Below are 20,658 nucleotides of genomic sequence, written 5' to 3'. Positions count from 1 at the left end.
TGCCATAACCCTGATATTGAACGTCAAAATAGTAACGTAAATACACTGTGGGTGGCCCTGAAGTGGTTAACCATTTCGGCATAGTTGGTAATTTCTTTGATTTCCAGTACTTTATAATCAATGCCTTCGCTGCATTCAACAAAAATGGAGTAATGGAGGTTTTGTATTTTTTCTTTGTCTCACTAGTAATGTGAAATAACCATTGCCAGGGGTTTTGTCCGATTTCAAAGATATTAATCATCTTAAAGCATTTGTTACCCTAAAAAAATAAGGAATAAAAACAGATCCTGTTCCCTTAAAGCATGATATACAGCACAGTGCTTGTGCTGTGTAATTTGGCCTCTTCTATCACCTAAAACACCTGGCTGATCCTGACAGTTTCTACCCTCCTCCCTGTACACTAACCACATTGTATCATGGCTGCGGAGTCCTGTCACTGTGATCAGGGTACGTGTCTCCGTCATCTATCTCCCTCTGTCCTCCTCCCCCCTCCCCTCCCTGCCTGTCCGCTCTCACTAGCGCCGCTCTGCTCCCCTCCCCAATGCTACAAAACTGTTATCTTTAAATCATCCCCTCTGTTAGATTACAAACTGTATCCTAGTGCTGATTTTAAAAAAAAAAAGCCAATTTCTACCCGTTTTCACAGCGCCGCTCAGCTGTCATGTGACTCCCGGCTCTCTCCTCCTTTCCTCCCCAGCTGACGTCAGGAGGAAGTTCTTAGCTCCGCCCCCTGGAGATGTCAGACAGGGAGAGAAGAGAGGCGGGAGTCACGTGATCACTTTATAGGAGCTGTGAAAACAGGTAGAAATGTTTTGGTTTTTTTTCTTTAATAAAGCACAGGCACTAGGATACAGTTTGTAATCTAACAAAGGGATGATGTAAAGATCATATAGTGGCATACCAACCACTTTAATTATATTTTAAACTTTTTCCCAATATAACTAAATCATTGGACAATGCCACCAAATATGGGCATGTGTTCCCTCACCTCTACTATCTCTCCAGCACTCTGATGACAGTACTGGATTGATCCTATGTAATTTTAATAAAACATAATACCACCTACTCATTCATTTCTTTTATTCTTATATGCATTGAGGTAGAGTCTACAGATTCTATAACTTTACATTTTAGGACATCTGGGATAGGTTGGCTTAGTTCATGCTCCCATCCATTCAAAAACAAAGGCCCGGGGTCCAAGGATGACATCAGCATCTTATAGATGTTAGAGATGCCATGTCTAGTCATCCCCCCAGTCTTTAGGTTTTTCCAATGGATTAAACTCTCGGATTCAACAAAGGGGTTTTGGCAGGGAGTCCACTAAATACTGAAGTTGCCTAAATCTCCAGGCGTCCCAAGGTGAAGAACCATACTGGCCTCCTAATTCTGATAGTAAGCAAAGGACCTTCCCATTCAGAACATCCCTTAATCTCAAACAATCTGAAGTTATCCAGTTTAAATAGTTTGTATTCTCTTTCCCCGGCAGGAAATAGTTTGTACCTGAAAGAGGCATTAAGGAACTATTTTACTGCCATTTTATACTTTTATAAAGGTTGTCACAGACTCTTAAAGGAGTTGTAAAGGCAGAAGGTTTTTTTATCCTAATGCATTCTATGCATTAAGATAAAAAGCTGTGTGAAGCAGCCTCCCCAGCACCCCTAATACTTACCTGAGCCCCATCTCTGTCCAGCAATGTCCACAAGTCCCTCGGCCATCCAGGATTTTTCCCTCCTGATTGGCTGAGACACAGTCGTTGGGCCATTGGCTCCCATGGCTGTCAGTCATAGGCAGTTAGCCAATCAGGAGAGAGAGGGAGCGGGGCTGAACCACAGCTCTGTGTCTGAATGGACACACGGAGCTGCAGCTCGGTTCGGGGGGCCCCCCTAGCAAGCTGCTTGCTGTGGGGGCACTCGACAGGAAGGAGTGGCTAGGAGCAGCAAAAAGGGACCCGAGAAGAGGAGGATCCAGGCTGCCCTGTGCAAAGCCACTGCACAGGGCAGGCAAGTATAAGGTATGTTATTTAACCACTTGCCTACAGTGCACTTTCACCCCCTTCCTGCCCAGACCGATTTTCAGCTTTCAGCGCTCTCACACTTTGAATGACAATTAGTCATGCAACACTGTACCCATAAAAAATTTGTGTCCTTTTTTTCACACAAATAGAGCTTTCTTTTGATGGTATTTAATCACTACTGTTTTTTTTTATTTTTTTGTGCTATAAATAAAAAAAGACTGAAAATATTGTGAAAAAACACATTTTTCTTTGTTTTTGTCATAAAATTTCGCAAATTAGTCATTTTTCTTCACAAATTTTGGCCAAAATTTATACTGCTACTTATCTTTGGTAAAAATAACCCAAATAAGTGTATATTATTTGGTCTTTGTGAAAGTTATAGAGTCCACAAGTTATGCCGCTAATCATTGAAAATTTATCACACTTGATCACACCTGATGTACTGAAGGCCTATCTCATTTCTTGAGACACTAAAACGTCAGGAAAGTACAAATACCCCCCAAATTACCCCTTTTTGGAAAGTAGACATTCCAAGGTATTTAATAAGGGGCATGGTGAGTTTTTTGAAGTTGTAATTTTTTCCCACAAGTCTTTGCAAAATGAAGATTTTTTTTTTTTTACAAATTGACGTATTAACAGGTTATTTCTCTCACACAGCATTAGTATACTTGAAACTACACCCCAAAACACATTCTACTACTCCTCCTGAGTATGGCGATACCACATGTGTGAGACTTTTTCACAGCCTGACCACATACAGAGGCCTAACATCCAAGTAGCACCGTCCGGCATTCCAGGAGCATAAATTACACATATAATTTTCTGACAACCTATCGCACTTTTGAAGGCCCTGGAGCACCAGGACAATGGAAATCCCCATAAGAGGACCCCATTTTGGAAAGCAAACACCCCAACGAATAATTTTTGAGGCATAATGAGTCTTTTGAACGTGTCATTTTTTTCCACAAGTTTTTGGAAACTGTAGAAAGAAAATGAAAATGCATTTTTTTTGCACAAAGTTGTCCATTTATGAAATATTTCCAACACATAGCATGTACATAGCAAAAATTGCACAACAAAATACATTCTGCTATTCCTCCTGAGTATGGCGATACCACATGTGTAACACTTTTACACAGCCTAGCCACATACAGAGGCCTAACATCCAAGTAGCACTTTACACAAAGTTGTCCATTTATTCACTTTAAGACTGGGCCTATTTTTGACACTTGGTGGTTACAAGCTAAAATCATTTTTTTTGCTAGAAAACTACTTAGAACCCCCAAACATTATATATATATTTTTAGCAGAGACCCTAGAGAATAAAATGGAGATAGTTGCAATATTTTTTATCACACCATATTTGCGCAGCAGTCTTCCAAATGAAATTTTTTTGAAAAAAATGCACTTTTTTGAATTTTAAAATAAGAAAACAGTAAATTTAGCCCAATTTTTTCCATAATGTGAAAGATAATGTTACGCCGAGTAATTAGATACCCAACATCTCATCTTTCAAAATTGCGCACGCTCACAGAATGGCGCCAAACATTGGTACTTAAAAATCCCCATAGGCAACAATTTAAAAAATTTTACAGGTTACCAGCTTAGAGTTACAGAGGAGGTCTAGGGCTCAAAATATTTCTCTCGCTCTAACGATCATGGCGATACCTCACATGTATGGTTTGAACACCGTTTACATATGTGGGCGGGACTTGTGTATGCGTTCGCTTCTGCGTGCGAGCTAACGGGGACAGGGCGCTTTAATTTTTTTTTTCCTATTTATTTTATTTATTATTTTTTTATTTTTACACAGTTTTAGAAAAAAAATGTTTTGATCATTTTTATTCCTATTACAAGGAATGTAAACATCCCTTGTAATAGAAATAGGCATGACAGGTCCTCTTTATTGTGATGGGCTGTGCGACGGGTGACGGTTGACTGCGGATGATCACTGATGGGTGGCAGGTGACTGATAGGTGGCAGGTGACGGTCACTGATGGGGTGACAGATGACGATGACTGATGGGTTGACAGATGATGATGACTGATGGGGTGACAGGTGATGATGACTGATGGGGTAACAGGTGACGATGACTGATGGGGTGACAGGTGACGATGACTGATGGGGTGACAGGTGACGATGACTGATGGGGTGACAGATGACGATGACTGATGGGGTGACAGGTGACGATGACTGATGGGGTGACAGGTGACGATGATTGATGGGGTGACAGGTGACGATGATTGATGGGGTGACAGATGACGATCACTGATGGGGTGACAGGTGACGATGATTGATGGGGTGACAGATGATGATCACTGATGGGGTGACAAGTGACGATGATTGATGGGGTGACAGATGACGATCACTGATGGGTTGACAAGTGATGATGACTGATGGGGTGACAGGTGACGGGCGATGGTCACCGATGGGTGACAGGTGACAGGCGATGGTGCACGGCGGTACTGATGGCAGTCTCTGGTGACAGGTGCACTTTAGGCTACGTTCACAGAATCACCACGCTTCTGCCCGAGATCCGGAAATCATTGCAAATAGCGGGACGCCTGTGCGTCTCCCGTTATTTGCAATAGCACCCCAAACGCTGTGTGATGTTGCCGCGATTTCCGCCTGCCGAATCGAGGTAACAAAACAACGCATGACGCCCCAAAGAAACTCTTGTACCTTTTTTTGGGAGTCATGCGTTGTTTGCGTGATTTTACCGTGATTTGGCAGGCAGAAGCGGAAATCGCGGCAACATCGCATAGCGTTTGGGGGTCTATTGCAAATCACGGGCAACGCACAGGCGCCCCGAGATTTGCAATGATTTCCGGATTGTGGGCAGAATCGCGGTGATTCTGCCCGCAATCGCTACGCTCACATGTGAATGTAGCCTTATGGGTGGCAATTTCTGGGCACTGATGAGGTGACTGTTGGGTGACAGGTGCAATTGGGGGTGGCTGAGGACTGTTTGGGGACCTTTACTGGTGTGCTTTAACATTCTGACAGGTACACAGAGCAGTAACTCACTGTTTCTGGCTCTGCTCTTTTCACACTGGAAACTGTGTGAGGGGAGAAGAGCTAGTAACAGTGAGTTACTGCTCTGTGTTTACATTTTGTGATCGGCTGTGAATGGATTCACAGCCGATCACATAGTAAACAGTCACTGTCAGTGACTGTTTACTACTGCCGGTGACTAGCTGTGTTCCTAGGGAACACAGAGTCACCGACATGACCGCGCTGCGCGCTCCCGATCGCGCATGCACGGTCATCTTCTGGGCTTTCCCATTGTGATCGGCTGTGTGATTGAAACACAGCCGATCACGTGAGAAACAGCCACGCCCATTGGCTGTTTCCCCCCTGCCGGTGATGGGCTGTGTCCCGGGGACACACCGGCAGTGCAGGGCGGCGCGCCTGCCCTGCCTGAATGGGTGGACGTCATTTGACGTCCGCCCAGAACAATGGCCGCACCGTCCCGCCGTCATTTGATGGTGGGCGGGCGGCAAGTGGTTAAAAAAAAAAAACGATTTTTCAATCACTTTAAGGTTTCTGCTGTGATGGGGATATCCTTAGACAGGCCTCTGTGCTGCCATGGCAACCAGATAGTCTGGCATGAAGGTGTTTCTCTAATCTTACCCATTTTTAAAAGGGGCATTATGCATCCTGTCGATTATTCTAACCAGAACTGTTAATTTATGATAATTCTCAAGGTCTGGTAGGGACAATCCCCTAGTTGACTTAGATCTGACAAACATATTGTGATAGACTCACCTGGGACAGCGGCTTTTGGAGGGGACTGCAGGCTAGCTTCTTGCCTGCTGACTATGGGTCCTGGCTTCTAAGGGAACAGTATATTTTGTGAGGTGTATGCTGGGGGGACCCTTGGAGTAATGTTACTTTGGATTCAAGTCCATATCTCCCAAAGACACCCAGACTCTGGGGGTCCATGCCCGGGACCCATGTTAAAGGCCTAGATGGCACATTAACAATAAAGGACTGCTCCACATAGTCAGACTCATAGCAGATGGTAATCTCATCAACTCAAGCAACCTGTCTTTCACCCATTGTTAATTGCCCTAAATACCTCACCTATTGTCTGCTAGGGGTTGGGTTTACATTTGTAATATTGTGTATTGCACTTTATGAGCTCGATGCCAGGTAAGAATGACCTGAAATGAGATCCTGATTAATCAAAGCATTGTCTAGGTGTGGATTCCTTTTCACCTATTGTTTCTGTCTGGTGGCTAATTTGATTAACTCTTGGAGGATCCTCTATGATGGGATTAGCCGTGAGTCAGCTGTACCTCATTATCTAAACCATTGTGTGATGTTTTGGGTAAATATCAGGGTTATTGTTCATGTGGTTGTTGTTTAGCTTTAGTAATTATATTCCTGTGTGCAGTTTGTATTGTTAGGGTAAAATGTTCATGAGTGGGATGTCCTCCTGTGGGATATATATTCTGTGTGAGTTTGTTCAATAAACAGTTCCAGATCTCATACAAGCTTTTTGTCGGTTAGTCTTGTATATTATGCGGCTAAAATATCTGATATCTATGTTCAGACTAGAGGAAGCAGTATACTGACGAAAGCATTCAAGCTTAGTGTGGGTCGGTTCTGTCACATTTGGTGGCAAGCTGTGGGATGCTTCCTGCATTCTCCTTCAAAAGCCTCTGTTCCAGATGAGTCTGTCACACATATTATAGGGCACATGGGGATCTCTGGATAAATATCTTTAATAATGACCTGAGGGTTTTAAAATAAGCCCCAGTTTTATTGATCAGGAGGGCCTGGAAAACAGATTAATTCTTTTAAGGAGGGGTAGTTAATTATCTTGATTTAGGTCTGTTACGGAAACAGATCAATTTAAACCCAGCTATTTTAAGTCCTGTTCCCATTCAAATGGATACAGAAGGGCCCTAAGCTCCCCTTGGAGAACAGAAATGTTTAATATTTCAGATTTATTCACATTAACCTTTACGTTTCAGATTTCCCCACATCTTTTCAATTGCAGTAGAATACTAGGCAGTGTATGTCTTGGATTAGATACATAGCACATAATGTCATCTGCATATACAGATACCTTATGTTCTTGCCCAGCCATTTCTATGCCCTGTATCTCTTGATTTGCCCAGATCGTCAATAGGAAGGATTCCCGATACAACACAAATAACGATGGGGAGAGTGGGCATCCCTGTCACATTCTATTATTGAGAGCAAATGGCCACGACAGGGTCCCATTTACTCGTACTTGAGTGGCTGATCTAGAATATAGGGCCTCTGTCCATTTATGCATACGTGGGCCTAACTCAAGATGTTATGTTGAAAGCATAAAATCCCAGTCTAACCTGTCAAAAGCCTTTTTGACATCGATTTACAGAAAAAAACACTAGTTTCCTGATGTTCTTAAGTCTGTGATTAGGAGGGTAGTTTGATACAGTGCATCTTGCTTCCCTACAAGGGACGAAACCAGCTTGATCTTTCTCTACCCTCTCTGACATGTAGCGCTTCAGTCTCTCAGCCAAAATTTTTGCGTATAATTTAATATCTTCATTTATTAATGATATTGGACTTCAAGCTGGAGCACAATGCTGGGTCTTTCCCTTCCTTAAGGATTGATATATATATATATATATATATATATATATATATATATATATATAGGCCCCTAAAGCTTCCAAGTGCATTTCTATACCTTAAAATGCGTTTAATGGCGTGCATGTAGCTTTAGCCTATAAAAAAATGTAATATTTCAAACCCAGTATTTTTGTACTTTTCCCTTAGTTTGGAGATTGTATTCAGTAAATATGTATTGTTATATTAGCTACATGATAGCATGGCAAGCTCGATCCATTAGAACCAAATTATAACTGTTAGGCATTGTTTCAGTTTAAAAACTAACCATTTGTCAGGGTTTAACAGTGATCTATAAAATATTTCATACCTAGGGCCAAAAGTATAACAGCTGAAATAAAAAAGAATGTTAAAAAACAGGCTATGAAAGTTACACCAGTATCTTACACCACAAAACCTGCTTAGAAAAAAAAAAATAAAAAAATCGCCACCATGGAACATCATGGATTTCTTGGAACAAAAGGTTATCTGCCAGGTCGTTCACTTGGGATAGAGGATCATGACTAAGTTCCTGTTGCGTCCATAGAAATGCACCTTTCCTTGGATAAGAAAGACAGAGCATGTCTTGGTGTCTTATGTCTGTCTATGGGTGCACAGAAAAGACTATTTGACAAGCAAACTTATGCTGTCCGGACAACAGATGGAGGAGAAACATGCAGAATTAGGACTTGTGTTCACAGGCTCTTGTTTGCAACAGACAAGTTTTGCATTCCTAGACAAGTCTGTACAAATACAAACACCACTTGAAGCAGGTCAAACGTGGGACAGAAGGCAGTCAACTGCAGGCCAAATGCATCTGTCAGTGAAGTATGCATAATCTCAAAAGCATCTCAAATTGAGAAACATAAGCCCAATGTCACAGGCCCAAAATCTAACTGGAAAATGATTGTGTATAAACATTTAAGTATACATATCAAGTTTACCTGTTGATACAGTGTTTCATTTGTAAGCAATAAAAAAATGTGTCAATGCATGTTTTAAACGCATATTGCATTACAAGTTGGCATGCTTTTCCATTGAATTCATTGGAAAGTCCATCTGCAAAAACATAAATATGGTTCTAGTCTTAAGGGCAGAGATGGTGTTCATCATAAATGTATTTTTCCCAGCTCGGAAAGGATCAGATGGTGCTATTCTTTCAAACAACTACTGTGACTTTTGCCTCGGAGACTCAACCATGAACAAGAAGAGCGGACAACCTGAAGAGCTTGTATCCTGTGCCGACTGTGGACGCTCTGGTAGGTCATTCTGCTCTGAGTCTCTTCCAAAAGATTTGCAATGCATGGAATTATGCCTGCACTTGAAGACAAGTGAATGCATTAAATGTACAAAAGAACTAAAAAGTTGTTTGGCCAGGCTGTTTTAGGTCTAAAGAGATGCAAAGCAAATATTACAGAGACCTGCAAACCTAGGGTTGCCAGAGGGCCAAAGCTAAAATAGAACATTTTCCCCATGTAAGGTTAGTGTTTAGAGTGAATCTGATTAGTAATATAGGAATCATTTTGATAAGACACAACAAAAACTACAGAAAAACACAACATACACAAGGGAGGCTCTTTTTCCAAACAAAAGAAGCACAGATGTACAAGGTGTGACAATTTAAATTCCCAGAATAGACTGTAAAATAAAAAAATGTTTGCTTACTTATACACTACTGGCCATTATCACCTTCAAAGTAGTTCCATTATGACGCGATGCACTTTTCTAGATGACTGTGCCAGTGCCAGAAACAATCCTGGAATTTGTTTTCCAGAAAGCTGCGCAGTATCATTGTCGCGCCATGTTGTATATCCGGAATGTCATCAAATCTGTGTCCTTTTAAGGCATTATTTAATTTTGGAAGCAGCCAGAAGTTGCAGGCTGCTTAGTCTGCAAAATAAGGTGGTGGTTAAAGTTTCAGAATAGATTCCTTGGTCAGGGACTTGCAAACACTTAGCCAATCATGTGCAGGAGCATTGTCGTGGTGGAGAATTAACTTATCAGGCCAGAATTCTAGTCTTTTCCTCCAAACAGATTTCCATAAACTTTTCAGAATTTCCAAGTAACAATGCAGGTTGATAGTTGTACCATGTTCTATGAACTCATAGTGAACTCTGTCCACATTTGCTTCTGTTCTTTGCGTTTTTGGCTGTCCACTTCTTGCAATATCATCAACATTTTCCCACCCTTTCTAAACTGCCTATACCATTCAAAAATACTTTATTTCGTCATGGAATGTTCATCATAAGCTAAAGTTGCACTCGCACTTTTGCCAATTTTCACCCAAAATGTGATGTTAATCCGCTGCTCTAGATTCTGGTCACTCATTTTCAACCAACAGCACAATGCACACACGTGATCTGACTTCTACTACTCCATAAAAACTGGTCTGTGACCCTGCCGAGTGCAAGTTAGAACATGCTGAAGTACGAATAGCTGTGATTCACCACCATAGTGCTATATCGTGGGCATTCTGGGAATTAAATTATCACACCTTGATGTGTTCCATTTATTAATGCATTGCCAAGATGTTAATTAAAGCAAATCATTTGATAATTTAGGTATTATTTGCTGCACCTATTTTGGCAACATCTTTTTACATAAAACATTTTTACAGTCCGATCATGAAATCCTCTCAAATGACCAACTGTAAACATCTGAACATTTATCCCTGGCATTATATTAAAAAATCCATTGTATCAGCCTGATATATATCAGCCCGTTTATTCTTTTCAGTCCTATTGTGATCCTATTATAGTGGTTAATAGTAACTCTGGAGTATAAATATGAGTGACAAAAAAAATACAGCCATCTGCAATGTGCAGTCAGCTTTATATTCACAGATCATACACGTTAAATATTTGGCACATTTTTTTTATCTTTATTTCCCTTACCATTGTGAAAAAAGGGTGTCTAAGCATTTACCATTGTAAATCGTTATGCAAGAGGAATAATGATCTAGAACGCATTCTTCCATACCCTAAATGCCAGTTTATAGCAATACATTTATTTACACGTTTCAAAATTAAAATGATGGAAAACCTAGTTCTGTGATGTATGCATTAAAACTATCTGTTTAGAAAAGTAGGTGGTATTTTTGAACAAAATAGAGACAAAATATATGTGCAAAAATTGTGAAATCCACATAACCTTATTTTACGCAGAAAGGTTTTTTGTTTTGGTAAAATCATTCAAAGAAATTGAACAGGAATGAGTGCAACTGACAGAGCTTGCAAAGAGTTGGCACACAGTTTATACTATTTTAGACATTTTTGCAATATCATAGTAGTGCTTGTACAGCTGCCATGCATCTATAAGTAACAGTGGATGGTTTTCAACAAGAATATTACTGTATGTATGCCTCTAAGCTTTGGTGTGTTTAGTTACCATTTGCTGTTAAACTGATGCAAAATGCATAGTGTCGGGATAGTGTCTTTTGTTCACTATTATAGCAATGTTTGCTTATAGTTAAGGAAATACTTCCATGTTGGTACACCCAATAGTAACTTAATCGTCCATGAGCAGTTTACAAACAGTTCAATACCTAAAGTAGTGTGCTTGGCGTTCTTTTAAAGTAAATTTAATTTAATAACCCTTTTGCTGCCAATCTGTATATATGGTTGATTCGCTTTAACCTTTGACTATGAATGCCTTTTTTTGCATTTGATTTTGTCTTGGTGTGGCTGTGCTAGTAAATATGCATTGATATTTGAATGTATGTTACTTAACCTTTGTGCTGATATATTCATCATACATGTCAGCTCATTTGGGAAGAGAAGGCAGGAAGGAGGAGATGAACAACGCAGAGGACTTATTCGGTTCCACTTCAGAAAGCGACACTTCTACGTTTCATGGCTTTGAGGAGGATGACTGGGAGGAGCCTTCCTCTGTCCAAGCCAAAAACTCCCCTACTGCTGAGGATCGGGGAGCCTGCTAAAGAAAGTTATCTGGATCAACCCATCTCCTTCCAACCTTGTTCATTTTTGTCATTTAATTTTGCCCTACTCCCAGTATTTCTTCTGCATTTACAAAGCACAACTGGATGTTTTAATTTTTTTCCCAAGCTTGTTTAAAATGAAAACCGTGGCTTTCAATTTTTCCCTCCTTTGCAATAAGAAGAATTTCCAGTATTAGCAACCCTCAGCTGGCTTAAGGGCCACTTGTGATTGACAACTGGATTTCCAGAATACTGGTACCTACATGTTACAACAAAAATAGAAGGCAGCAAAACACTGGAAGTCTACTTAAATTCTGTCTTGACCCTAATTACCTCACTGAGAAAAGACTTGTGATAAAATGAAGGTTTCTACAACTAGATTTTGCACCCATTGTGAGGAACCAGCCTGACTTTAAAGAGAACACTGCTGTGTACAAGGAGCAAGTTTCTCCTTACTTACCTCCACCAGATCTTCTGCATAAGGTCAGAAGGTCTTTAGGTAGAGAACAAGAATAAAAGAGCAAATGGGATAAATACCTCAATCTTGCTTTTCCTTCTTCAATGGTTTATATATGCTATTTATTTTTGTGGCTGAAAGGACTTCCTGATGTCTAAAAGGCACCTTTTTGTCTTCTTATTTAATACCACCTACTAGAAGATACCAAAGCAGCACCCGTTAATGGTCTACAGGGCAACGGAAATGAGACCAAACTATCATCAAACCTGCTGAGCTGAAATCAGGCTGAACTGCAGCAGGATAAGTTAAGGTACGCTACCAGCACGTTTCATTCTCATCATACTGCTCCATAACTTGATGAGCCATTTCAGTTTCATTAACTCTATTTATACATCATGCTTTTAAAGTGGAAAAAACAACAAAAAATAAAATAAGGGATTAAAATAATTTATGTTAATGACTTTTAAGACTGTCTGCAGATAAACTACAAAGCTGCTCCTTACACATAAAATATATTTCCTTCTGGATTATGTTTCTATTGTCCTTTCACCCCAATACATATTGGAATCTACAGAACAGGCCATATTAGCAACTTACATCCTTGTCCCACCACCTGCTGTTCCCAACTAAGAAAAGAAGCAAAAATGGTCAGTAGAACTCCAGGGTAAAAAGAAGAAAACATGTATACAATGACATACTTAATCAGATATAGAAAGAGATCCTTATTGTATCCCCACTAACTGATTATATAAGAGTTGAATCTCCTCCTTCAGAACCACTGTTGACTCTATTCTTTCAGGTTCACCCGTGACAGTTCGGTAGTCCAGTTCTCCCCAATCTAGTTCACAGTGGGATCTTATTTATCAAAGTGCATGAAATAAGAATTGTCTAGTTTGCATTACAGTAACCAAAATTTGGAATCATTATGGTTGCTAATATGCAATAGAGAGTGCTACATTTTAGGCATGCTGATAAATGGAGCAAATTGTGTCTATTGCTAAATGTGAGATATGAAAAACCCTTATTTTTTAAACCTAACTAAAGATAATATTTGTTTTACTGATTGCTCATTATACCTTACCCACAGTCCAAAATAAGTACAGTAGCCTTAGTTATGCCATAATACTTTTACTGTGAAATGTCTGTGTTTATTCATGAATAATAAACAGATTGAGACTACTGTATTGTAATGTCGTTTGTGACCCTCAAAACATGAACAAGGTCAAACATTACATAAATTATAGCAATTGACATTCTGGAAAAAAGTTTCAATTTTGCATTAACCACTTCCCACCTACCCACGGTAGTTTTACTGCGGGCGAGCAGCAGCTACAGGCCAGGTGACGTACCTTTACGTCGCCTGCCACATGTGCACTGGCACAGTCCCTGGAGCGTGCAGTGCGCCACACCTACGACCGCTGTGTTTCACTAGACACCGCAGATTGCAGCTCCCAGTACGCTTTGAGTGGCCGGGTGTCCCATGATCACAATGTAAACACAACTGTTATATATGGGTTTCAATCATAACAGCTGTGCTTAGTATTATCATGCTGTGATTGGTCCACAGCTATCACCTTGTACCTGGGCCAATCACAGCATCACAATAGTAATCACAGTTATGAATGTAACCCATTCATGACAGTTCAAACCATTGATGTGATTATCACTGTAACAGCAAAGTGTAAAAAAAAATAAGTCCCTGATCATCCCCTCAAGAGTAATACAGTGTCACTGAACTACTCTGATAATAGTTTCTAAAAAAAAAAAATAGTAAAGATAAAAGTTTTTTTTAACATACTGTCACCAGTTAGTATTTCTCTGATCACTGGCACTCCAGTCATATGATGATGCTGCACTGTACCTGTGACAGTATGTAAAAAACAAAAAAATTAATTTCTTTATTTTCCAAACAATTGTGGCAATAAATTACAACTTCTAAAAGCTCACGTTGCCTCTTACTAAATACCTCTACTTTCCAAAAAGGGGTTATTTGAGGGGGGTATTTGTACTGTCCTGGCATTTTAAGAGCCTCAAGAAATGAGACAGGACATCAGAATTGATGAATTTTCAAATATATATATACCATAGTTCAGCCCTCAAATTTTCCACTGGCCTGCTCGCATTTTGCGAGTGGAAAATTATGTAGGGCGAGCACCGGGAGCAAGAGGAGAGGAAAGCCGGCCAGCCGGCGGACTGAATAATGTCAGAGCGCAGATCATCCAATTGTAACCGCTTGTAAATGCCGGGCGCTCGCTGACACACACAGTCCCGGCTCCTAGCCCGGCTTCTTTGATGGACAGAACACCTGGCCAACCAGGACGTGTGATGTCTATCAAAGAAGCCGGGCTAGGAGGCGGGACTGTGTGTGTGTCAGCGAGCGCCTGGCAATTACAAGCTGTTACAGTTGGATGATCCGCGCTCTGACACTGGCATAGGGGTTATCTCGCGCAGATCATCTCTTCCACTTAAGGCAGCTTGCTCCCTCCGTCTGCGCTGCTCTGCTCCCGGGGGAAGGTTAGTGCCAGAAGATTGAGCAGCCGCTGCCTCCCTGTGTGACTGCATAGAAGGAGCGGTGGGGCAGCTGCATATAGAGGAATTGATATGCAAAGATTCATTCCTCTATATGCAGCCGCCCCATCCCCCTCCTATCCAACTTCTTTTTTTTTTGCTGGCCCCACTAGTGCTGTACAGCCCCCCTCTTCAGCCCCCCAATGCTCTTCAGCCCCCCCCCCCTCCTCCAGCCCTCCCCAGTGCTCTTCAGCCCTCACCAGTGCTCTTTAGCCCCCCTCCAACCCCTCAGTGCTCTTCAGCCCCCCTCCAGCCCTCCCCAGTGCTCTTCAGCCCCCCCCCCTCCAGCCGCTCAGTGCTCTTCAGCCGCCCCCTCCAGCCCTCCCCAGTGCTCTTCAGCCCCCCCTCCAGCCCTCCCCAGTGCTCTTCAGCCCCCCCCCTCCAGCCCCTCAGTGCTCTTCAGCCCCCCCCAGTGCTCTTCAGCCCTCCCCAGTGCTCTTCAGCCCTCCCCAGTGCTCTTCAGCCCCCCCCCTCCAGCCCTCCCCAGTGCTCTTCAGCCTCCCCTCCAGCCCTCCCCAGTGCTCTTCAGCCCCCCTCAAGCCCCTCAGTGCTCTTCAGCCCCCCCTAGTGCTCTTCAGTCAGCCCCCCCCTCCAGCCCTCCCCAGTGCTCTTCAGCCCCCCCCTCCAGCCCTCCCCAGTGCTCTTCAGCCCCCCCTCCAGCCCCTCAGTGCTCTTCAGCCCCCCCCCAGTGCTCTTCAGCCCTCCCCAGTGCTCTTCAGCCCCCACCCTCCAGCCCTCCCCAGTGCTCTTCAGCCCCCCCTCCAGTGCTCTTCAGCCCCCACCCTCCAGACCCTTGATGGGCACTGATGAGGCAGGACTGATGGGCACTAAAAACATTGTTATTAATATTTATTTTTATAACTTCTGCATTTATGCAAAAACATTTAACAGTGTAATTTTATGAGGGCGTGTTTAGGGGTGAAATTAGGGGCAGGCCAGGGTAGGAGTTGGGTGGGGCAACTGGTGGCGAGTAACTCTGAAGGCCTGGCTAGTAGCTCAGGACTTTAAATTTTGAGCCCTGCCATAGTTTATAGACGTTATAACTTCCACACAAACCAAACAGAAATGTTTAATTTTAAAAATTTTCAGTCTTTTTTTCGTTTATATAGCAAAAAAGAAAATATTTAAAAAAAAATATCAATTTCATTTGCGTACAGTGTTGCATGATCAAGCAAATTGCTGGATCATGAAGGGGGTAAAACCTTCTGGAGGTTAATGGTTGGAAAAATAATGTTTGCCAACATGGAGTTAAAACATGCAGCCTATGACCCACAAGTTTAGCTCAAGCATAGATGGATCATTGGCTAGATGGATAGATCTATAGTAGCCTAGATCTGTCAAGCCTATCCCTCTTCCAGGTCTGCATTAGTAATTAATGTACCTATGTAGGAAATGTCAAATTCTGTCAGAGGAGCAAGCTGACTTACCAGTTGTTGGCTTCTAATCTAACAAATCAGTGGCCCTAGAGAAGACATTTGATCTTGCATGTTCTATGCATGTAAAATCATTTCAACATACCTTCTATATCTATAGCATAGCATTTTTCAATCATATCACCCTTTAAAAGTATGCAAAATTTTGAGGCATTCCAGTCTAAAGTGCAAAAAACTTAAATGTTACTTATCAATGTAAAACCTGAGCCTAGGACAGTGATGGCAAACCTTGGCATCCCAGATGTTTTGGAACTACATTTCCCATGATGCTCATATACTCTGCAGTGTAGTTGAGCATCATTGGAAATGTAGTTCCAAAACATCCGGGGTGCCAAGGTTCGCCATCACTGGCCTAGGACAACCCCTTGATGAAATTTAGTTCACATCAGAGGTAACCCCATCACATCAGAGCCCCTTTTACAACATATGTCCCACTTTCAAGTCAGTCTCCCCCTATCACAGCAGTTAGCCCTACATCAGGGCCCTCTCCCTAGGGGCCAATCACAGAGCTCATCAACCACACAATTCCCTCTTCACATCAGAAACTGTGGGCTCCAGCAACAGTAAAAGTGAAAGTAAAAGAAAATCTCAAATTTTTGGGTTGTCCACAGAACAGTAAAAAAGGTGAAATCTTCCAGTGGGGACACTAGACCTGGTGACCTGGGGGGCCCCAAGAGGTACATTTTGTAGGGATTTCCTCTCCTTTCCTGTTTTGGCTATGGGACAGGAAGTGAAGAGAAATCTCCTTAATGCCACACAATTAAAATAAATATAGGTTTTAGTTTTACTTGCCAATGGGGTTTTAATTCTATATAGCCAGTCATGTTATTTACACACACATACTACAATGCACAGCCACAATGCATGTATTTCCTGGTTCAGCGATCATATTTCACTTGTGATATTCAGCCATTTTTGCCTTTGTGACATTGGCAGGGAGGTGATCCAGGAAGCAGTAAATCAAAACTAACCTAACGCAGCAGAATGATCTTTATGGCTGTATATAGGCTAAGACAATGTAAATCACAAGTTTGGAAGTACAGATTTACAAATCTTTTCATAGGTAAAGCAGTACACATATATAAACTGTGTACTTAAGGCATTTCCCTGTCTTTCCACATTAACCAATTCAGCTTTCCCATCAGGACACCATTCGGGGACCAGAGCAATTTTTACATTTCAGCTACAGGCAGTCCCTGGGTTACAAACAAGATCGTTTCTGTAGGTTTGTTCTTAAGTTGAATTTGTAAGTTGAAATGGGTACATTTTTTAGTGCAATACCAGCCAAAAAATAATTTTTCCTTTTTTGGATAGCATAGAGAAGGGTTAACACCCCTGTAAGATATTATTTGCTGTCTGTGCCCCTGTTAAGAAGATTTCAGCTCACTTTCTGTCCCTGTGATAATTGGATTTTGAAAATTCTGGGTTGTCCTGGCCACAAAGATTGGTGATAAAGCTTCAGTGGAGACATTGTTTTCCCATGATAGCTTAAAACATTGAATTTCCCTTTCTAGGGGTAGATTTCCTCTCACTTCCTGTTGCCTCTCTCTGTTTGTAAGTATAAGTCGTATGTAAGTCGCATGTTTGTAACTTGGGGACTGCCTGTACAGGACATAACAGCGCATGTGTGCTGTTTTTGGAGGCACAATAGAGTGCTATTTTCAGCACACCAACTCATGTAACATGCATTACAGTGCAATACAATTGGTGTGAACGTGCTCTTTTATATATTTTATTGTCGACCACACAGAAATAAGGGAAATGTTCACAGGGGCTGCATTCAGAAAAAAACCCACAATTAGAGATTGCTGAATTGGCAGTTTCAATTAAATAAGTATAATTATCTGCAAGTTTTAGCTAACTTAAAGGAGAAGTACAACCAAAGCTTGTCTGGCTGTAAGTCTCCTGTTTATCACAGGAGTGCAGTTCGTTCTGCACTCCTGTGACCCATTTTCATCAGCCAGCGGTCTGAAGACGCTGTCTGCTTATATCACAAAGCCGGTCCGAGTTCGAGCAAGATCCCGACAATGGAGTCAGAATCCGCCCACATGTCTGGACCAGAAACCAGGTCAGCCTCTCAGTGAGCCGCTGAGAGCCTGAGCTGGCCACTCCCACTCTCTCCACAGCCCAGCACACCAGTGAGCAAGGGGGGGGGACCAAAAACTGCTGACTGCCAGCTCTCTGCTCGGGGGAACTGTGAGAACCAAGCGATCAGCGGTGTTAGATCGCTCGGTTCTCAGTGTTAGAGGTGCCGGTGGACAGATGCAGCATCAGAGTGATGCTGCATCAACCTAGGTAAGTATAATTCTTTAAAAAAAAAAAAAAAAATACTTCTCTTTTAATCTATTTGTCTTTAACTCATTACTTGAATACAAACAACATGCTCCCCCCACCACCTGATTCATCAATAAATGAAAGCATTAGAAAATCTAACAATGTGTCTGTATTCTGTGTTCCCTGAAAAAAACAGACCTCTCCTAAATTCTGAAAGAAGAGATGCTGTGCAGGACAGGACAATAATGGAAGATTCTTGCTATTATTATTAGAACAGTTATAAATAAGTTCATGAATAAGGATAGAATATTTAAGATGAGGTTAACGAGAAAAAGCCACCTACACATTTTTATCAAGCTATTCAAAAGGTGCAGAGGATCACAGAGCCTCTGTGAAGGCATCAGACATAAAATGTAAGAGCAGTTCTTAAGTTTCTCAGGTGAATGCTAATGGTTTTCACATGCTTTCTTTCAGTTTTATCATTTTTGATTATATGAGGTACTTCTTTTCCCCGCTGAAAGGCCTGATTTAAAAAAGTGTGTCAACTTGCCCATGCAAGGTAAAATGACAGTGTCTTTAAAAGAGCTCACCCCTTTGTTTTCACCTTACCTGTGCTCCCTCACTGATCCTTCCTCTATTGCAACTGGTGACACTTTTGGGTATGGGGGAGCACATGACCTACCTCCTTGTGATAGTGTTCACCCTAGCGCTGTCAAACAAACAAGAGATTGTCATCAAACTCCCCTCAACCACCCACATTTCAGAGTGGCTAAAATAGACTAAGGAGCAGCAACGGAGTGCAGGCAGGGTGAGTATTCCGGGGGGGGGGGGGGGGTCCTTCAGCAAAGACACTGTCACTCTGCATTGGCAAAGTAGCGTTGTCTCTAACATTTTAGGAGTACACACTTTTAGATTGTTATGGATTTCACCCTGCATGCCTGGTGGGCCAGGCTGGTGGTCCTCAGAAGAAGAGAAGCACTCCCCTCCAGTTAAAGCGTAACTAAAGGCAAAACTTATTTTTTAGTTTTGAATAGGGTAGAGAGGAATTAGAAAACCTGCCAGTTTCTATTATTGTCTGTGCCCCTGTTTGTCGTTATCAACTTGATGTGACATCTACAGCCCATAAAAAGGTATAAAAAAGAGGAGAGCCCCCATCAAGCTACCCACTGCTACCCAGATGCAAAAATAGAATTGGAGTCTACCACTATATTTAGCTCTATAGAGCCAGTTTACACATTTGCGTTTTGGTGCATTTTGCATAATGTCTTTTCCAGTGAAGATGATGGGAATGCATCTAAACACATGTCATTGTGCCTAGGCATGCAATGCCACCTGTTAACACATGTTGATAAGCCAACTCCATGCCACACATTTTACATCAAGGGTTGAGGTGTTTTTTGATGTGCTTCTATTGATTAGAATGGGAAATGTATCAGGTGAAATCCTATCTTGTTTTTAAGAACAGAAATGTGATCTGTTTAGCCTATTTTTAAAGGTAAAAATTAATGATATGCTTTTTTAGAAGGAAATATCAATGTTGTCTATTTATATAGTTGCTCTATGAACTTTCCTACTCATTGCTCCTTCTTTTTTTTTAAGCTAATGTAAACAGTAACCAGAAAAAAAGCTGTGGTAAACCGCATCAAAAAGGAAAAAAAAAAAAGGCACCGGGCAGTTTAAGTCATAATATGCTAGTATGCATTGCATACTAGCACATGACAGACTTATCAGAAAACGAAACCCTCCAGGGGCACGCTCTCACCAATGAGGGGGCTTCCATCTTCACACAGTCTTCCTTCCGGGTACACGGTCTTTGGCAATATGAACGGCTGAACCAGGAATGATGTCATTCTAGCGTATGCGCACAGAAGTTGCTGTTTACGGCACAGCTCTGAAAGAATGGCACGGGTATGCTGTTCCTGCAGAGCACAGGCGCCAATGACGTCACCAGCTGCATCTAAAGTAAATATCTCCTAAACCTATAGAAAAAATTCATACAAAGGAGTTTACTCCCACTTTAAGAAATCACACCTCCTCAAACACAACATGCAGAAATTGTGATATGCATACTTGTTCTGAATCAGTGACTTGAAACTACAGAAGTCAGATCAGCATGAAGACAAGGCAATGAGCATTTTTTTTTTTTAAGGAGAGGTCAGCAACAGCACATCACATTGTATTACAGGCATACAGACAGCATCATCAGAAAACTTTGGAGTTGATCATTAGGCTGACAGCCCTGAAAGTTGTACTTTTAAAAAACAAATTAGCATTATTATTCTACAGGTTTCTTGTAAGACCTTTCCATTGACAAAATATATGTCTTTATCTACTAGTCTGCACTTGCATGTACTAGGTGAATAAAACA

General features: G+C 41.6%; 1 protein-coding gene across 6 annotated transcripts in view; it reads left to right on the top strand.

Annotated features, from left to right (window-relative positions):
• The window catches only part of DPF3 (double PHD fingers 3), a 491,728-nt gene that overhangs the window by 422,000 nt on the left and 49,070 nt on the right, over positions 1-20,658 (top strand). For 3 of the 6 annotated variants that reach the window (XM_082275031.1, XM_082275032.1, XM_082275036.1), the window contains one exon: positions 8,752-8,880. In XM_082275031.1, coding sequence (XP_082131157.1) covers positions 8,752-8,880 — 129 coding nt within the window. Of the gene's footprint in view, positions 1-8,751; positions 8,881-11,382; positions 12,748-20,658 lie in introns of those variants that run through there. The other 3 variants (XM_082275034.1, XM_082275033.1, XM_082275035.1) reach the window with 2 other exon arrangements.

This window comes from Pelophylax lessonae (assembly GCF_965119305.1).
Source record: "Pelophylax lessonae genome assembly, chromosome: 13".
Taxonomy (NCBI): domain Eukaryota; kingdom Metazoa; phylum Chordata; class Amphibia; order Anura; family Ranidae; genus Pelophylax; species Pelophylax lessonae.
The sequence above is the reverse complement of the archived record's forward strand: the minus strand, read 5'-3'. Positions and strand labels throughout refer to the sequence as shown.